This window comes from Ornithodoros turicata, chromosome 7 (genome assembly GCF_037126465.1).
Source record: "Ornithodoros turicata isolate Travis chromosome 7, ASM3712646v1, whole genome shotgun sequence".
Lineage (NCBI taxonomy): Eukaryota > Metazoa > Arthropoda > Arachnida > Ixodida > Argasidae > Ornithodoros > Ornithodoros turicata.
In genome coordinates this window covers 27,209,762-27,230,258 of record NC_088207.1, presented here as the reverse complement: position 1 = coordinate 27,230,258, position 20,497 = coordinate 27,209,762, and the positions used below count along the sequence as shown (strand labels likewise).

At 44.5% G+C, this 20,497-nt stretch overlaps 1 protein-coding gene across 2 annotated transcripts in view; it reads left to right on the top strand.

The window, feature by feature from the left end:
- The window catches only part of LOC135400732 (protein prickle-like), a 239,828-nt gene that overhangs the window by 74,167 nt on the left and 145,164 nt on the right, over nucleotides 1-20,497 (top strand). For both annotated transcript variants that reach the window (XM_064632606.1, XM_064632605.1), the window contains exon 2: nucleotides 4,429-4,508. In XM_064632606.1, coding sequence (XP_064488676.1) covers nucleotides 4,447-4,508 — 62 coding nt within the window. In that variant the 5' untranslated portion in view covers nucleotides 4,429-4,446. The remainder of the gene's footprint in view (nucleotides 1-4,428; nucleotides 4,509-20,497) is intronic.

Below are 20,497 nucleotides of genomic sequence, written 5' to 3'. Positions count from 1 at the left end.
CGTTCATTGACTTCAGTGAAGGAATACAATAATCATTCGACGTCCAGAAGGTTATTTTGGGGACTTGAACAACCCGTAGCACTGGTGTGCGCGTGCGTGGGAATGCAGCTTTTTGTTGTTCTTTTGTTAGCACTGTACAAAGCAAATGTTATTGAAACAAACATTTGTTCTTGGCAGCCATTGTTACCTCTGGGTCTTTCGTTAAAACGGCGTCATTGTATTCAGCACTCGAAGAAGAGCTGTGTGCATTCATTGTGTGGTCGCTCAAGCGTTTCGTGGGCACACAACCAGTCTTCTATGTAATGGAAATACCGATTACGTCCTCATATCTCAGAATCGGATAGTTTTGTTCATCACATTGTAACAGCGTCACGCCCATACATGGATAAACGTTTGTATTTACTGCGGTAAATATATTTTTTATTACTGAAATGTAATATATACGTACATACAAGGTGTCCAGGTTAATTATAGATTTTTTTTTTTTAACGTAGAGAAATCTTTTTTTTTTTTTAGTTATAAGCCATGACTCTACGGCAAAAGCCACACCTTACGAGGGCAGCGGCAGCCTTCTAAGTCGCAACCTCCTAGGTCCATGTACTTGAATAAAAAAAATTATTTCTCTATTTTTAAATTCGTCTATACTCAGTCATTACACCCTGTATATTATAACTACATTAATAATTATTTCAAGGTTTTTAATTAATCGATTTATATTATATTATTTTATTATATATATACTTTATTGTTCTGATATAGTTGTATGTGACGCACTGGATTGTATTAGCATACTTCGTGCTATCTTGGGAACATCATTTGTCGCTTTCGAGATGGTGGTGGTGGTGATGATGATAATGATGATGACAGAAAGGGGAGAGACAACGACCGCTCCTAGTAAGAAATGTTAGTAAAAAATGATAATATTTATATTACGAGATTGTCGAAGATTGATCTGATATTGATATGACACGATGTGATGTGATATGACGCGATATGATATTGATACTGATATGACGAAATGATGCTGTTCACGAGAAAGTGATCTGGAGCACATTCTTCTTCATTGTCCACACTACCAACCTTCCCAAACCGCACTCTCCGGGTATCTTAATCAGCTGGACTCCCCCCCCCCCCCCACACACACTCTCACTCAAAATTGATGGGTCCCTGGCCAAATCTAGCCCACCAACGCTCTACCCTCAAAGCTCTTTTGACATTTTCTGGACACCATAGGACTTCGATCTTTATTGTGAAGGGGCTCATTATTTCATTCCGCACATCACCACCAGCAATACCAGGGGCATGGCCGAGCGGGTTAAAGCGTCCCGCTCGTTGGTGGTAGCCAAGGTCGTGCTGAAGACTGGCAGGTGATGGGTTCGAACCCTGTCACCGGCTGTGCTGTCTGAGATTTTCCCCGAGTTTTCCGGCACACTTTCCAGGCGAATGTCGAAACATTTCCCCATGAAGTCGTCCCAGGACGCATCCTAACCCCCTGTCCTCCAGTCCTTCCTGCTGTCTTCTCTCTGTCTGTCCACATCTGTACGCCGCTCGTAGCCACAGTTGCTTCGCGGCGCTAACACGAAATAAAAAAAACACCAGCAGAGGGGTAGGTGGTGGTGGTGGTGGTGGTGGTGGTGGTGATGATGAAAGGGCACGCCGTTGTCGGCCTCACAGAGGTGGGCAACGTCACGACTGACGCCCTAGGGAATGTGCGTCCTGGGCCGACTTCTAAGGGAACTTTGCCGACATATGTCTGAAAGCGTCTGAGTATAGGGGGTAGTATGGGGTAGAGTATCGCCCCTGGCGATGAAACACCCATTCATTATCTTAAAATAAAGTTGTTGTTGTTGTTGATGATGATATTATAGCTTTTCGGCTTCATGGCTGTGATGTTGAGAAACCAACAGCCAACGCATGATGGCGGTGTTTCACCACTGAAGTTGCGGTCCTCAGGCATCTCATTGCCTGTGAGATGGTATGAATAACATGGAGATGGAGAACATAGCACCGGTGTGCGACGTATTGAGACAGAATTTGTTTTATCCTTAGGAAGCATTTCAAGCTATCTCGCAGTAAGCCGTGCTTTCAGATGTTTTTCAATGCATGCTTTTGCATTCAGGCGTGAGTTACGTAACGTTCTCCCCTCAACTATACCTGTCTCCAGACGAACAAAATTAAAGTGGATGTAATTATGACCCACGGCCACCTTCCGCAGTGCAATGTCATATTTGGCCGTCGGGAAAATATTATCATTAATTAATTCGTCATCCTTTTCCTTTTCTTGGCTGGGTTGATGAAAAAATAAATAAATAAATTGGAGAGTGTTGCGCTCATGAAGGAGGCCGGCTACTCCACGTCTCGTAATTGGAAGAGGAAATAAATAAATAAAATAATTTAAAAAATCCCGTTCATGACAAGGCAAATCGATCAACTTCATCTTTTTCTTTCTTTCTAATACACAGAGTATATGTACTTACACCGTAGTTCCGAATTCCGTACTCCGTATTCGGAGATATGGAAATTGTCTCTCACTCAACTGGTTGAATGGCGTGGTACTTTCTTTATAATTTTTTTTTCTCCGCGCAAAATTCGGCTGACGTTCTCGCTCTTGTTGGATTCGGTTGATTGACCCCGCAGAAGACGGCGAGCATTAATTATCTTTGGTTCCTTCTTTTTTATTTTCCATTTCAGATCTGTTCCATTTCCTTTTTGATAGCTATGCACGCATGCAGTTCGGCAAAATCGATTCGTGTTGTCTTCGTATTGCCGAGTAAAAGATAGCGCTCCTGGGAGTTTTTGCAATGGGGGTCGAAGTATTGTGGCTACTTTTTCTTTATTTAAAGGTATAATATCGTAAAGCAGTAGACGCGTAAACTCAGAAAATGTATCTATTCGATAGCCTGAGCCCTCATTACTCTTACGTCACAAGTTTTCTGCCAATCGCGCTCATAGTTTTTTTTTTTTTTTTAGAGAACTAAAACTGGAAAACAACGGGCAACAGTGTGTCGAAGCCTCGAACTGTTGAAACAAGGGAAAGGGTGCAGGCTAGCTGGTATTGATCCATGAAGAAGACCGAGAGACACGGACACAGAAGACGACACACGTAAATTCTTACTTGAAGTTCTCACTTGAGAACTTACGTGTGTCGTCTTCTGTGTCCGTGTCTCTCGGTCTTCTTCGTGGATCTCGAACTGTGTCAAAACTGCGCATTGCTCGTCAAGTATGGCGGCGAAACTACATTGAATGCGCATAACACTGGGTCTAAAAATGAAGAAGTCGGCTGCGCGTCGACTACGTATGTAGCCATCAGTTGCAGCATCAGTGTTGCTTGTCGAATTGGGGATTATTTCCCACCAGATGTCGCCCTGAGCCTTTTTGCGGTAATTTTGCTTATAAATTAAAAATGGTAAAGATGGTGGTGATAGTGCTGAAATAACTCGCTGTTGTCGGCCTCACAGAGGTGGGCAACGTCACGGCTAACGCTCTGGGGGAATGTGCGTTGTGGGCCGACTTCTAACGGGAACTGTGCCGACATATGTCTGACAGCGTCTGAGGAAACCCCAGGAAAAACATAAGACAGCACAGCCGGCATCGGGATTCGAACCCGGGTGCCTCCCAGTCTCGACGTGACACGGCCAGCGCGCTAGCCACTGATCCACGCGAGCTAGTAAAGAATGTTAGGAGTCCTCTTTTTTCATGTATAAGTTGTTGCCCTTACTTTACAGGTAACAAACTGTTAGCTAGGACTGTATGTTCTCGATATGGGCTTGGGGATAGTGTTTCGGAAATGAAGGCCATATTGGGATGGGACTTGTTGTCGATGCGTGGTAATCTGCGGCTTAAATTTTTGTACAGGATTTACCACAATCAAACTGTCTTGGATCATTCCAGATATTTATTTCCACCTACATACGTGTCATCTGTAGGGTAGACCATGTGAAGAAAATTTCTGAATATACAAGGACGGATGAATTTAAATAGTATTCTCCTTTTCTTTTTTTTCATGGACAATATTTTACTGGAATGGTTTCTCTAGACTAAACAAACCGTTCCGTTACAAATGATAACTTGTTTTACTAAGGAGTGCACTAATGATTTCTCACATTTACTAGCTTGTTTATGTCGTGTGTTGGTTGTTATGTGCTTGTGCACGGCCCCTCGATCGTTCTCTCAACAGCGATCGAGGGGCCGTGGCTTGTGTAACTTGTATTTCTGAACCCCCCTACCGGCAATGCCTGTCGGCGATGTAGATACCATTATAAAGGGAAAAGAAAATCACGCTTCCAAGATCAACTGCATGCCTGCTGCTTTGCGGTACCTTTAAGTAGTAGTAGTGGTACCTTTGCGTGGTATCTTTAAGTAGTATGCATTAAACTGATTATCTACGCATATGAGTGACTCTTCTTTTTCTTCTTTTTCCGATTGTAGGCTGACCAGCAGTTGGACATGGACGGACCGTGCCAGAAGTGCGTTGGTCAGTGCACCGCCTTCACGCCGCATTTCTGGAGGTCAGTGGCTCAGTTATCAATACTACATATTGGCAACGCTTTTGGCGCCGGTCACGAGATTACAGCAGTCTGAAACCCAGTAATGTGACCCATAATCTATGAAAGCGAAATGGTGATGCAACTTGACCCGGTAGCGTCTTCCGTGTCCTGTGTCAAGGCTTCCGTCCAGAACTTGTTCAACTTGTACGTCAGGTGCATGGGAAACGGAGAGATATCTATCCTTCGGCGTGATTAGCCAAGAACGAAAAATTAAAAAAATGGGAAGGCCGCCTCGGCACGGCTCGCTATTATTATTATTATTATCATTATTAATTATCATTAATAATAATAATAATTATTATTAATAATAATAATAAGTAATGATGATGTTTTATTGGTGCCCAAGAACGGTCGTGACGACCCTGCACTCTTAAAAATGAACTTCGAATTTGTTGAAAACGGGATGTGTACGCCTTTTTTGTGACAATTATGAACAGCAAAAGTGTCACAAAAAGGCGGACACCTCCGGTTTTGAACAAATCAGGGCAGATAATGATATCATTCGAGATGATGGTTGGATAGGAGCGTGCTGTGCGGTGAAGTTCATTTTTAAGAGTGATGCATGCCCCTAGTAGTATGCTTTGACATGACGTGTCATGTGGGGTTACACTGATAGTTTTGTTAGATGTATACTATAGTTTTCTTCAGGGATGGGCATAAATACTTTTCTGGTGTATTGAAATATAAATACAAAATATTTTGCTTAAATATGTGTTTAAATACTTCGCATAAATACTTTGTAAGTGCAGTATTTAAATACAAAATATAAACCCTATATACTTTCATAAATACGTACATTGACGATGTAAATATTTAAGATAAATATAGGCTGAATAACTGTTTATATACATTCAAACAGACTGTTACGAAGTAACAGCGTTCCTTCAACATGGTGATTCTATTGATTAAATTATTTAATAAGATTATCCTATCGTGCACCCAGCTCCTGTTTGATCGAACGATGTTGATTCAGAGAAATTAGCATCACAGGAGTTGAAGAACAAGATGCACATCCAGAAAGTCCTGTAACATCTAGACATTGGTCCTGGAGTCTTTCGCTCTGGAACTTCAGATCGAAAGACGCATATTTGGTACTCAGTGCGCTCTTGGTAGAATGTTGATGCCATTCTATTATTGACACAAGTGCAGTTTCCGTGTACGCCCGAAAGAAACTTCTAAAAGTGTATTAATCCTTCAAACCGGGTAAATAACCCATAGTCTAGGCCTCAGTCACGACAGTACATGCATCTGTGAAATGTGGAAACATGCGCATCTGACGTATTTTCATGCATTTATAGTATTTAGGCAAATAAATACGTAGGAACAGAATTTAAATATAACTATGAATACATTTTTCCAAACTATATGTAAATACAAGATGCACTACTTAAATACTATTTTAAATACAATGTATTTAAATACTTCCCATCCCTGGTTTTCTTTTAGTCCTCTTAGATTGTAGTTACTTAAGTAGCAAAATCCATCGAAAGTTGTGCAAGGTGGGCGCTGACCGGTCCACGGTGTTGGTCGGCTTCGTTTGAGGGCGTTGTATGGTTTTGCACGAGCTCAACGAACCTTTTAATTCTACCGTGCACCTATTACACGAACTTTTCTTCCAATCAACTCCGATGTTGTGACTGCTCTGCAAGGAGGAGGGGCAGCTTACTGTGGCTGTCGGCAATATATTAGGGTTTCTCGAATAGCGAAACGAATAAGCGTGCGATCGATTCGAATTCTGAATCGAATACGACATTCTGTTTTCGAATTTCGAATCGAAAGAATGTCTCTTTGAAACTGAACTGTCATGGTCGACATGCTGCATAGCCGCGCGAGGACTCAAATAGCTTCAACAGACGTGTTTTTTTTTTTTTTTATAAAGGAAAGCGGGTTTACAATACGGTAGGTCAAAGTAACGCAACATTATGCGAGAAAGCCGTTTTTGTTGAGATACTGTATAACTCGTATACAGTGAACCCTCGTTATTATGACCATGGTCGTTCCCGAAAATTTTGGTCATAATGCGGACTTATCATATTAGCGGGGGAGATTTGCAGAGGTTTCACAGCATTGTTCCCCAAGAGTATGGTCGTAAAGCGCGTATGTCAGATTACCGGGTGTCATATTAACGAGGGTTCACTGTAACTGTATGACACTGAAGCCACCACCATCTCCAACATACATGTTCTCTATAGTTCATGGATCCCACATATTTAAAAGCATATCTCGGAAACGATATTTTGCTTTCACCATCCCACTTCTTTACGTCCCAACAGTGTTTCCACCATGCCTTTGTAATACTGTAAACTCAAACGCTTAATAATAATGAATAACTCGTAAGATGATGAATGGCGGCTGTAGCTTTCCAACAGCGTTCCGAAAGGTTTTCCACCACTATTGCACAGTCTACCGAGCTTTGTCTTCTTGTGCAATTACGCTGATGTGCGTTGCGTAACAAATGTGTGGGCGTATCGTTTACTGAAGTCCAGTACACGGCAATTATCTGTTCGTTCAAGATTGACAGACAGATGTAGAAGAGAAAAAGAATGGAGGAGTAGGTCGCGCCTGTGCGATCTCCGTTCAGACGTTGTATTCTCTCCTTGCTTATCTTTCAAAAAGCGTTATTTGCGGACAATGTTGCCAGCATTAAAAAATGGACGCAGCCGGACACTTCGCCTCAAATTCTACCCGATATAAGTAAAAGACGTTTATTTGTTTCAATATAAACCTTCGTTCACCTGGCGGCATGGCGGAGTCGATGAAAGCATCCCTCTCGTTGTTGCTTGGTGGCAGCTCCAAGGTCGCGCTGAAGGCTGGGACGTGGTGTGTTCAAATCCCACCTGACTGTGTTGCATGAGATTTCCCCTCGCCGTTTTTTCCAGCAGATTTTTCAGGCGGATGTCGGCACAGTTCGCCCTGAAGTCGGCCCAGGGTGCGTTATAACCCCCCTGTCTCCTTCACCTAAGAGGATAGCAGCAGACGCGTAACCGGCACCACGCATACTCACCCTGCTGTGGCATCGCGGCAGGTGACACGGCCGCGGGAGGGGTAACGTGCTTACAAGAACCAATAGCAAGGGCCGAGGCTTTCGCTCCTCTCACGTCAGAGGTCGCTCCGGAGTTTGTTCAGGAGTTTGCACCTCGCTAAGTACTACACGTCGAAATATTTTTTCCGTCAATACAATATAGCGTGTCACAACCCGTTTATCAACCGTAATAGCGCAAAGCCTACAACGCTTCGTTCTGCTTGATCTCTTGGACGTATCTCACACGAACCAGCAGATAAAGTATAATCGATCTCATATAGTATTATTGGGTCCGTGGAGGTGAACTTCCGCTTGACAAAATTTCACTGTATAGCGATGGGACGAGCTCTTCAAAAGCACAGAAGGACAACCTTTTTTTTTTTTCTTGCTTTCCAAAATACCGTCGCCGTGAAAACTTTGAACGCTGAACAGGAAAGAAGGTGGCCTGAAAGGCAAGGAACGGGAAAAGCAATCAATCTTTGCGTGTTTGCTTTGAAACGAAGCAAACACATTACGGCGTGCGGTGGCGCTTTCGATATATTGCGAGCCAGTGAACTTCAACTTCTTGAGAAAAATGATGAACGGAATTTGAGTTTAATTTCTTTCGCTTGCGGCTCCGCATTTGAGATTGTGCGCATTGCGAAGCATGTTTGCATAGGAGCTGAATTATCGCGTAATATAACAAATCGGGATTAATTAACGAACGGCCATCTGTGTGTCCGAGTTTTCATATTCGATACTCTGCACAAGGTTTGTAATTACGAATCCAGAAGGCTCGGAGAGCTTTTGAAGAAAGACGCGAGGAAATTTCTTGCCTGCCTATTCTGCATGTATATTTGAGGTCACGTTACGCATGTATTTGGCAAAGGAGCTTTCAGGGAAATCAGGGACAAAACCCCAACGTCCGCTCAGTTCAGCGGCCACTCCTTCTCCACCCTCCCTCAAGAAAAAGAAAAAAATATTTGTGCTATGTTTAGAACGAACCCTCGTTATAACGAGATCGCTTTTTTTCGAATTATTGCCTCATTTCAAGTCTCGCGGTGTCCCACATCGAAATGCATGCGTTTCGAGCCCGATTATTCGAAGTGTCCTTGAGCCGACGACGCTTAAAGTGTGAAGGGCGAGTGAGAGAAAGCCCGTAATGCAAACCGAGGGTGATAGTTTTCTCTCTCCGTGTCTCCGCGCGCTTCCGAGGCTACCGTCACTGTTTTTGTGACGCTTCCCTGTTTATCGAATTGTCGCTTATATCGAACACATTTGCCGGACTCGTTGAATACGTTATACGTATAATGATACAATACAGGGTCCGCTGTATCTCATACTAACATTGATAGCAGTAGCCATAGGCGGTTACACGTGTCTTATTTTATTAACGTACTGTTTGGATGCTTCTGCAGAAGGGAAACTGACTCCCTGTCAAGGACAAGACACCGAGGACATTCGGGAAAAAAAATGAATCACATCAAAGACAAACGAAAACCAAGTACATCCTTCTACGTCCAAGTAGTTCTCTACGTAAATGACGAGGTAGAGAGCGACTTTTCCACCAAGGCAGGGCCAGTGGAGGCACACACATTAAAATATCAACCTCGATTAAATGTGAAAAGACATGCGAGAGAACCATAATTCGACTGGCTTTGTCCCCCGTTTTTATGCCGATTTTCTTTCTTTTTTTTTCAATTTGGAGCTTGCATAATCATCGTCATCGTGTGCCGATATCCGCATGGACTCCCTAAAGGGAGCAAAACGTTTTGTAGGTTCTGTGTGCACTAGTAATCCTCTTAATTGCAGCATGGCAGAAATTAGCATATTCGATGACATTTTTCCTCTTTGCCGCTGGACGACCGAAACGGCAGGAAAAGGGGGGAAAAAAGTGAATGAGGGCGAAGGTGAAATGCAAAAATGGGACAGAACGAGAGGATTCCCATTAGTTCCATTACCCTAATGAGCGCCTCCATCGATTTCTCGTCGCCAGCATAAGTGATTGCGTCTCGGGCTTTGAAACCCGGTGAACTGAATTGCCCGTACTCGACGTTCGAAATAAAGAAAAATAATCAGCCTTCCGATACTAGAAAGGAAGGGAATCTAAGCAAAAAAAAAAAAAAAGAAAAAAAAAATGGGGGGGGGGATAAAAGTCACTATTGATGGCCCCACGGCAATACAGTATGAGTGCCCTTGTAGGTACAAAATGTGATAACTTGTGTATGTGGTCAAATGTGGCTCCATGACATTAGATTGGATTGGATTGGAAAGTAAAAACAGGGAGGAATCGTTGCAGAGCTCTGTTGCACTCCGTGTGCGTTAAAGGGGACGCGACGCTTCGCCCCATGTTATCTTGGATAAATGTTCAAGGTGCACTAACGTGCAAAAGTTTTCTCCTCGCGAAATGAAAGATATCGTTACCTTGACAGTAATACAAAAGGAACGGGGCGCTTGTGGGTGACGAGACAGCGCCACTTGATTTCTAGAAAAATGTTTGCTCCACAAGAGGTTGGAGTTTTTTTTAACACTTTTTAACTAACACAATAACAACGTAGATGTTCTGCGTACAAACTATCGCTACAAGAATGTCACAATGCTAAAAATATGTACAATCTACCATTAGTACTTGTGCAAATATGGCGGAGTATATCGTTGTGTTATCTGGCACACTGCATATACATATAGCGAACAGTCTGGCCAAGCAGCTACCGCACTATGCACTGGTGAGACACCTGACTATATGTGGAACTCGCGTTCAGCCGAAACCGGTGAAGCAGCCACTCCGTTCGAGTGAGCGTCCACGAAGGTCCATATGTTCCATATGTCCTCATAACATATTCCATATGTTATGAGGACATTTATTAAGCATTATGAGCACACATACACACACACATTCCACGGGAGTTGCGGCTCCAGTGGCTGTAACGTGTTTGCGGTCAACTTCCGAGCCGATCTGACACTTACGTGTTCAGTATAACGTTTGCAACTAATGTGCACACATATGTAAAGCACTGGGGTGTCTTCCCACTTTCTTTCTCTCTTTTTCTCTTTCTTGCGCTTAAGTGTACGGTGCGTTTAGCTGTCTCGTTTTCTTTTCGCGTGTCATTTGCGCGTAATTTCCGTTTCTTTCCGTTCGAGGGCGTACTAAAGCAAGATGGAAACATGAAATATCGCAGAGCAGCAATGGCGTGCGGCATCGATTTATTGATCCGCACTAATATCGTCTGCTTACGATGTTCAATTAATCAGAACCGTCGTCTGAGGTCGCGCGTGTCATAGCTGGAGAGTTTAAACGTCGTGGTAGAGCGTGCACGTTCACATTCTGAATGATCACTGAAAATTACAGAGATTATCTGTCGAAGCGTAGGATCGTGGCCTCGCACGAACATGCAATTATTTTCTACGTTCGTAAACGTCGTTGGCGTTCCTCCTAGATATTCAATGAACAAATCCCATATAGCTTGTGCGCTATGCAAGCCAGCGTATATAGGAACCTTTTGTGTGCCATTGCGGGTTGTTCCAAGGTGCAAAGCTCTACCTACAACTTTACGTATCCTTTCTAATTTAAATACCACAAAAGGTACACCCCCCTAAACTTCTTCACCTAGCGATTAAAATACTTTTTGGTAATGGCTCAGCGTCTTTGGTAAAATTAGTGTCGAAAAATCGTTATTGCGCAACAACAACAACAAAAGATGATGACGATGAGGTGGGGTGTCTCATCGTGGTAGTGCGGTACCCTACCCCATTGCACGTGCGCAAGCAACGCAGTATGTACTCTAAGAAAAAAACGGTGTGAAAAGGTGGTAACTTCTATCGTTACCACCTCGGTCAACCGTCTGATAAAGGGTGTATAAGGGTGGTCAAAACAATTATCATATATCCAAATTGCTACAAAAAGTCGTACGGCCCCCTCGCTTACTGAATCATTCGCTGCAATGGTTGGCGGGCAACGCATGCTATATGATGTGAAGTTCTGTTTTGAGAGTGAGGTAGCAGGTAGAACTCTGCAACCTTTTAGGCACAACATATGCGACAACTCTTACCTCCTAAAAGGTGTAACTGCTCCACCCTTTTTTCTAAGAGTGATAGGGTATGCCCTTAAATGTTTTGCAATATTCCACATTATGTTACACGACGCGAGGATTCACGCCTTTCTCAGATGGCGAAAAAAGCGTGTCAGTTGATCTGGCATAGTGAAAGCTAGTCTGAAGCTAAGACAACCTTTAAACTACACTCTTAAAAATGAACTTTACGGGAAACAAAACAAAACGGGAGGCGTATACGCCTTTTTTGTGACAATTATGAACAACATAAGTGTCACAAACAAGGCGTACGCCAACAAAAAAATTTCAACAAATCGGAGTAGGTAATGATATCATTCGAGATGATAGTTGACTAGGAGTGTGCTATGCGGTGCAGTTCATTTTTAAGAGTGTAGAGTGAGCCCACACATAATAAAGCGTTTCGCACCCCCTAGGGTGTAAAATGGTGTAATTTGCGGATAACACCCCACTTCACTTTTTTCAGGTACCCCGACTGCTACCCCCTTGTGAAGCTACGAGAGTGTTTTATGAGTGTAAAATGGGTGTACATTTAGAAACACACCATAGAAACACCTTAAAAACACCTTGTGAAAGCATGCACTGACTGCGGGTGTCTGAATTCCCACGATTGTTTCAGTGCACCACGATGCACCAGTTCACCTGTGCAGTCATCCCCATATCATCGTCATCATGTATTTCTCTCTCTCACCTGTGCTCTCCATCTTACACGACATTTCCCTGGTAATTTCGTACCAATTCGCCGGTAGCACCAAAATGCGTATCTTATAATCACTAGCACCCATACCGGTCTCGGTAGCTCAGTCGGCAACTTGTTGGCTTGCTGACCCAAAGAACGTACGTTCAACCTCGCGTATAAATCTACTCAGATTATGATAGTCCCCATACTGGAAATAATACCCTTTTTGAAAGGCTGCCCACATGGACACCATTTCGTAGGGTGTTCAGAAACACGTCCAAAGGTGTTCTTACACTCTTATGGGTGTAAGAAGTTCTACTGCGATCGTACGCGAGCTAGGAGGGCCAGCAGAATTGATCCGTTAAAAAGCATCCGTTTGCATCTCCCTTCATAAAGATGATGTCACGGACGGACAGACGGTACACTGACTCGCAAAACGACCTCTTGCAACGGCGCCGTAGTATAAAGCTCGCCTTTTACAGTATTACCGGCCCCTAAGCACCTCGGTGCTGTTTAATCGCAAATGGCTTTATTTAAACCCATATACGCTACTCCACCATAAAAGGCATAACGCTGTTTCCCCAGAATTCGTGATCCCGTCACATTGAGTATCTCTTTTCCTCTTTTGTGCACGGAGATGAGAGTTACTCGTGCAACTCCATCCTGCGTGCGTGTCACATCCATTTCTCCCCCGAGATCACATCGCATTAGCTGGCTAGGTCCGTGAGCATGCGAGGGCCAATGCGACCGGCGGTCACGAATTCGCACACGCAGCATTGCGGGGGGGCACCTCCAGTTCGTGGGCTGCTGCGCGAACGGTTTTTAATGCATATATTGACTGCTGGAGGCGATGACCGGAGAAAGTGGACCGCTCGTATAGTTCACTCATCCGCTATGACTAAGCTACTTGTGGCGAACAAAAAAGCTGAAAGGAGACTGGAGCCTCCGTACGGCTGCTGGAATGCTTTGGTGTGCTTGAAAAGATGTCAGCTCGATTTTCCGCTTGTCAAGCGCAATGACCAAAGTTGTCGAACCTAATTGTATCACGAGACGATGGCTATTTTTAGTAGATCGAGGAACGTTTTTCTTTTTTTCTTTTTCTTTTTAATTTTATTTAGGCGAGTTACAGCTTTAAAAAGTGAAAGTTTTGTAACAGTCGCATACACACGTTCATGTCGCTGATAATACTATCAGTGGGGTTCGTTCAGGTATAGTCCGCATGACGGATTAATCAGTCTGATGCTGCTAATAATGGCTTACTTGATATGGACAATTAGTATACGAAAACCTGTGCTAACCAATATGCGCAAACGACTCAGCTAGTAGTATAGTGTGTTGCACATGTGGAACGTCCGAGATAGTGAGAACATAGTAGTTCATGTTGTTATAACAAGACAATTTTGCGTTATTATAGTCCGGATAATGACCTCTGTGTTTCTTGTGAACAGACAGCACAGCTGGGGCCGGGTGGGGATGTATGTTTATTGAAAAAAATAAAAAAAGGAAGAAAGAAACCGGCGTAGGCCGAATTGGTATTCCTTAAAAAAAGAAGAAGAAACAGCTCATCGTGACCATTGAGGCACAACTGCTGTTGTTTGTCGGCCAACTAAGGCAGATAATATGCTCCACAGAAACAACAAAAACAATTAATGAAGGAGAAGTAATGATGACAGAAAGTCACATCGTTTACTCTGCTGTTTATGTCTACTACTTATGTAGGAGATTTAACCTTGGCAAATTTCAAAGTGATTGAACATCGTAGCGCAAGGTTCTAATGCAAAGCGTAGGAATCCCGTGTTGAAAACAATCAAAATGGCGGCGTTGCAAAAAGCACTTGAGACGCAGCTCCCCAGACGTGCAACACGGATACGGCTGTACTGCAGAAAAGCGCTCTGCGGTCCCATGCACTTGAGTGTTGTGCGTCGCGACGCCCTCTGGGGAGCAGCGTTTCAACGGCCCTTCGTAACGCCGCCATATTGATCGTTTTCAACACGGGATTCCTACGTTTTGCATTATAACTTAGCGCTATACAATAATTGCCGAGCATGATGTGGCGGCCCCTTTACAGACCTTTATAGGATAACACCCTGTCGGTGCAGCTGAGAAATTGATTGTCAACGAAACGTTAGCAATCTTTCTGTCTCGGCTCCTTCTACCTCTCCTATCACGCTTACATCAGTCTTCGTAACGTGAACGATGGACGTCATTTAATTACCGCGACCTTGGTATATCACACTGTTCGCCTCCCACTCAATACGTAACAGCAGCCCACCGCGTTCAGGCAGGCACACTGTGGCTGTGCCAGACCACGTGATCCGCATTCTCCGTATATAAGTTGCACGCGATGCGTGGGAACCCTTTCTGCGAAGTTCCCATCACAAGTTGAAGAAGGAACAAAAGGCGGGCCTTCCAAAGGTAAAACGTGATGGCCATTCAGATGGGCTTTCCCTCTCCTAATGAGATGCAGACCCTGAGTAGCAGGTCCTAATTTTTTGTGGCCAACCTCGCTTCATAACTCTCTTTACATATACCCCTCACCCCTGGTGTCTCTCAAGGTAACCAAAATGGTTGCAAGGTGGTTTTCGGAAAATTATGTCTCTGCATGGCCTCCGGCTACTGAATAGACAGACATATTGAGAAACTTAGAAAGGCTCCTTGCGTACTGTTGAATTAAAGAAATTGTTGACAAAAGGAAAGGAGGAGGTGAGAAAGAGGGAAAATAAACGTGAAATGAAATAGATGATACGCAGGTGCACCAGTTATCGATGCTACGAAGTGTCGCAACTTTTAGTGTCGCAGCACAATCCCCTTTCATAACCTTCTATTTATTTATTTTTTTCGGTCTTGGCTCCGGGTGGTTGTACGACACATATCTTGATGAAGCACAGTGTTAATGTTTGTGGATGACCAGTGGCACGCGAGATCTTCGTGTGCTCGTGATATAGAATCCCTTGCGTGCTTCGCATCTCTGAAGCCAGAGGACACTGAAAGCAACAGATTGCTGACATCATCCGGCATCCGGCAAGGGAGAATGGCAGGTTTCCAAGCAGACGACAATGCTGGGTGACGTCACTGTATCGTCCCACGAACCGCCGTATAGTATGGAGCTCTGTTTTCTGCTCTTCGCATTTCGGTTTCGGTTTGCTATTGTCATCATTTGCGAATTAACAACTCGCGGAAAATTAATGCAAATGTTGTTCCGGTACCGATGGGGTGGTTCCTGTTCGGTATGATGATCACCACATTTTTCTTCGAATCCTTGCGAAGTCTCCCTTTAAAGGGCAGTCTGCATGTGACCACAGATCCTGGCCATCTCCCAGACTGTTACACCACACTAGTACATAAATAAGCAGTAGCAGATAGGACGGTTCACTTCTGATGATGGGACCCGTGTAGGACCCGAAACGTCAAGTATAATGTTTACTGTGTTGCTTGCCGGTGCGCTGAACTTATTAAACATGTCTACTCCCGGCCTCTGGACTATATTCGGACCACAGATCTTGCGATTGGGGTGGTACTCGACAGTACGTGTAGACATCAAATGCAAAATTTCATACAGAGGAGAGTCCTCGTTTTTGAGATAAGCAAGCAGTTTGTCTTCCAGAGATAGCGCGTGAATTTTTATGGAAAGCAGCGTGGGGAGGGGAACCCTCCCTACAAAAGACCATCTAGGACGTCGGCGTGTGACCAGTAGCTCCTTGTGTCAAACTGCCGCTCTTGGAGACGACCCTACACGTTTCTGAAAAGTGCGTCGTTGCTAAGACATTTTGGTCCTTAATTTGTCGGGTTGTCGCCTTTGGGCACCGCATTGAGAGGCGCGTCTCCGACACGTTTTTGGTGTTAGTGGTATATTTTGCCCGCTTCGTGTTGTGGCGCAGCAGGTGCAGGGCCGTCGCCCAGTGTCTCAGAATACGTGTGATGTTCCCTGTTATCTGGTCGTTACGCAAGTATATTGTGATGCACTTAGAGGCACTAGAGGATGGTGCTAGGTGAAGTAGAGTTCTTGTGCCGCTGGTCTACCCGTTATATTTCTCTGAGGAACGGTGGCGTGGTCGTGCATGTTTACTGGTTTCCCTAGGTTTATCCGATTGTGAGTGTCTTAATGCAGTCATGTCTACCTTGAAGTGTCTGGTGGTGGTGGTGATGAAAGGGCTCGCCGTTGTCGTCCTCACATAGGTGTCTACCTGAGTAGTAAGAGAGAGAGAGAGAGAAATACATGATGACGATGATATGGGGATGAGTAGTAAACAACATATTGACCAGTAAGAAAGGCGAACTGGACATTGACATTCAATTCCGGATTCGCGGTGACGTAAGCACGAGCTACGCACGTCAAACGGTGTGCGACTGCGGTAAACGTGATTAAGGACCGTTTTGATGTATGATGAGACGTAATCAGCAAGCTTTGACTCGAATCGGCCGCTCGATTGCTCGGTAGTTATGATCCCATATAGTCGTGCGGTGTCCCGTATGCATCGATTGTTTTGGGATGAACAAGATGGAAAATAACTGTTCTGAGGCTGGAACACAAGCAGCCGAACACAACGCAAGCCTCAAGGTGCCTATAAGAACATGAAAGACTGAAGTACGGCAGTCGTTGAAAAAGCCAGACAGCAGTAGGAGTACGAACCACGCACCTCTCGATGGCCGACCGAAATGCGCTAACCACTACGCTACGCTGACATATGCTTACCGACAACTTACCAGAAGGCCTCCTCATTCAAAGGACAGGACATGCATTTCAGTACCTTAAAGGAGTACAGAGGGCCGTCAGAAAATAAAAAAATACAATTCACATTACGACGGCTGATGAAAGTGTGTTATTTTACCGAATAGCGCGAAAGGTTTTGATGCGTGCAATTTGTTTCCCAGAACAAAAATCACATAAACATGGCTCCGCGCGTTCACCCTTAACTCGCCGCTCCGGGTATAACGAGGAGGAGAACGTATGATGCCACGTCACTGATGACGCTACAGGGGCAACTCGTTCTGGTTCGCTGGGGGGGGGGGGGGTCAACCCCTCGTCTCTTTGCCGCCGTAAACCGGTTTTGACAGGTCCCCCGGAGAATTGGGGATAGAAGGAGCAACCGAATAATGACCGAGCAAGGAGCAATGCTTTTTCAGAACCCCGAACAGCCGAGTAGCAGACAACATTCCTCTGGACCAGTCAGCGAGCGTGGCCCATGTATAGCGTCAGCCCGACGTCCCAGGCAGATCACAGGCTGGCGTACTGCTCTGCACCGCCGTTGCTCACGGTCGCTTCTTGCGGCGTACTTTAAATTCAATTTCTGCGATAATTATGTCTCTGTGCTGTGAATTACTTCTCATGGGACAATGCGTGTCAGGCATTGACGGTGCTGCACAAGGTTAAAACAAGGACCCAAGATTGCTGCAAGGCTGAGCGGCTTTTATACGTGTCAGTTTGAACTGGAGCATTGCTCTCTCCGAACTCTATAGCCTGACTTCAGTTTGACAACCTCATACTGGCAACTTTAATGACACACAAGTACTGAGCCTGGAGTCACTGCGCCCAGCGCAGAGCCCTGTCATGTGAGGGCGTGTCCTTCGGCAGCGTGTAAGTGTGCATGCACACTGTGTAGTAGCCGCGATCGTTTTGAGGGCGTCGAATCCATTTCCACCGCCTGGCGGTGGGTGTACGTCGTCCATCTTCTTTGTTTCTGGGCGAAGCGAAATGAGAGACGCCACATGAATGCAAAGCATATCCACGCACGGCCTTCTTCCATGTTACACGAGCAGCTTCCTTGACCACGTTGCTTTCGTTTCTCCTCCGGGACCAGCAATTTGTGCTCCTTTTGTCTCGTCTGTGGTGTACGTGGGCGTTGTTCCTTCTGGTCAAGGATCCCCCTCTTGAATCATGGTCTGCCATGGAAATTGTAATACTAGGTCCGCTGCTCGGACGTGATCAGAGATCGTGATAGTGGAGGACTTTAGGTTGGGTAAAATATGGTTGGTTGGATTTCGTGATTGCGTGGGGTGTAAATGCCGCTATATTGTCTTGTGGAAGCATTCACGATACTTGCTCTGGATGCCCCGTATTATTATTATATTTTACACCTTTCGGTTGTAAGTATCCTATCCTATGGTACAAACCTTTGTGGTATTGTGGTGGCTTTTTTTTTTTTTTTTTGCATTCTACACATACAAGGAAAATGCTTTTTCGGGGGCGCACTCTCTTTAAAACATCGTTTCAGAATGATGTGTTTTGCGAACGCTTTTTCAACACTGTTTTGACGCCTTGCACTTGAAGCTGTGGAACAAACCTTCCCACTTCATCGTGAAAATATAATTGTTGTTGTTGTTGTTGTGGAACAAAAAAAAAGAAAGAAAGGATGTTTATTTAAGAAGCATTCCTGCGTAAAAAAGCTTACTGGTGGTTCGGAGTACAGACGGAACTTTGTGTCCGCACACAAAGCAAGATGGAACAGTCACAGTCCCAGGCCTGGAATATCGCGGCATGGCATACTGAAGCACATGCTAAAGCAGCAAACCACACCAACCGAAGCATCCAACCCTTCATCACTACTGACAACTCGCACTTTTCAGACGCGAGGGACAGGCTCCACGTATCAAAATTCCACGGCCAACTCACGCTTATTTTCCTAACAGATCCGAGTCACCCTTTCCAAACACACACACACACACACACCCCATATAACAGAGCCAAACACAGCCCTTCAAAACTTCAATGCGCATGGAGATGAAAAGGCGCCATTGTTCAACTGCACCAAGTCCCGCCCACTTAGGCGAACCCTCTCTTATAATCGTAATTTGCGTTGACGCTTCCCTCTTCATTTCCTTGTCACCGCGTACTGCTCAACAAATCAGACTGCCTTTGTTGTGAACATTTATGTGTGCGCCAGCCTTTATGGGGAGCCTTTTGTCCATTGGCACGGCAAGCACAATGTGCAGTACGATCCACCTGCGCGCGACGAATCGAGCCAACGACTTCAGTGTATTTTGTCTCCGTTTCATTAGGGAGAGTTGTTGAGACAAACAATCGGCTCTATGGCGGAAGGTGGAGAGCATTCACAAGCGGTGGTCGTACAAGTCCCTCCAGGCAATGTATGCACTGTATAGGAGGATATAGCTGTAACGGGTTCATGCAGGGCAAATTGATCTTGCTACTGCGATAGGAGCGGTATGGGCTGTCCAGTTCCAACGGTCACGGACTACGTGGAGCATAATTTTTCGATACTTGAAAGACTGCTTGGAAAATTGGTACATAAGACGATGCAGGTTGTTCTATATTTAGAAACCTTGTTTCGTCGTACCAATGCTCCCGCCGTATTTTTTTTTCCTTGTCGGTTTGATTATAAAGCTCCTATAGGCGACGAATACGGAAGGGTTGAAGCATGGTTGGCTTGTTCTTATCATCTCCGGTGCAGAATGTACTCCAAGTATGAAACAGTTCTGTAAAAGCTCTTCCAAGCCTACGCTTCTCAACGAAGTCGAAACGCGATATAAATGTTGTGCAGAGAACAGTTCTTGCGTTAAATCATATTTATCCTCTGTGACCCGTCGAACCTGGATTGGATTGGATTGGAAAAGAAAGAAAAATAGACCCGTCGAACCTGTCTGCAACGGTTCTGCTTGGTTTTTCGTTGTGACAAGGACAATGTTTTTTTTCTTCTTGGTTTTATTCATGGCAGCATGCATGAAAGATTCTTCGACGTATTTTCGTCTAACGATGTGAGTCTACGCATCACGTGCGACTTTAAGCAGCACGGTCTGTACCTCGAAATACATTGATCGAAATCCCCGTTGCAAAATAAGCTACTGTAAACACATGCTATGCGTATGCAGGAAACTGCCAACGGCGAACTTAGACTAACCTATAATAATAAACTAACCAGCGTGCAGTTTCGTCCCCGTCTCTGTCCTAAAATGTACCTAGATTTCGTTCGCTAAAACGACTTGGACGGACATAAAAAATTCCTGAATTTCAGTGGTTAAATAGTTTTTAATAGTTTAAATAGTTTTTAATAGTTTAAATAGTGGTTAAATAGTTAAATAGTTAAATAGTGGTAAATAGTTAAATAGTTAAATTCAGTTTTTCAACACGGCATATCATCTTACGAAGCAGTCGAGCATTCTCCTTGATTCTCCTTGTTTCGAGATCGGTGATTTCGCAACCGGGAATACCACGACGATGGAACAATGGTTTCTGGGTTAGCATTCGTTG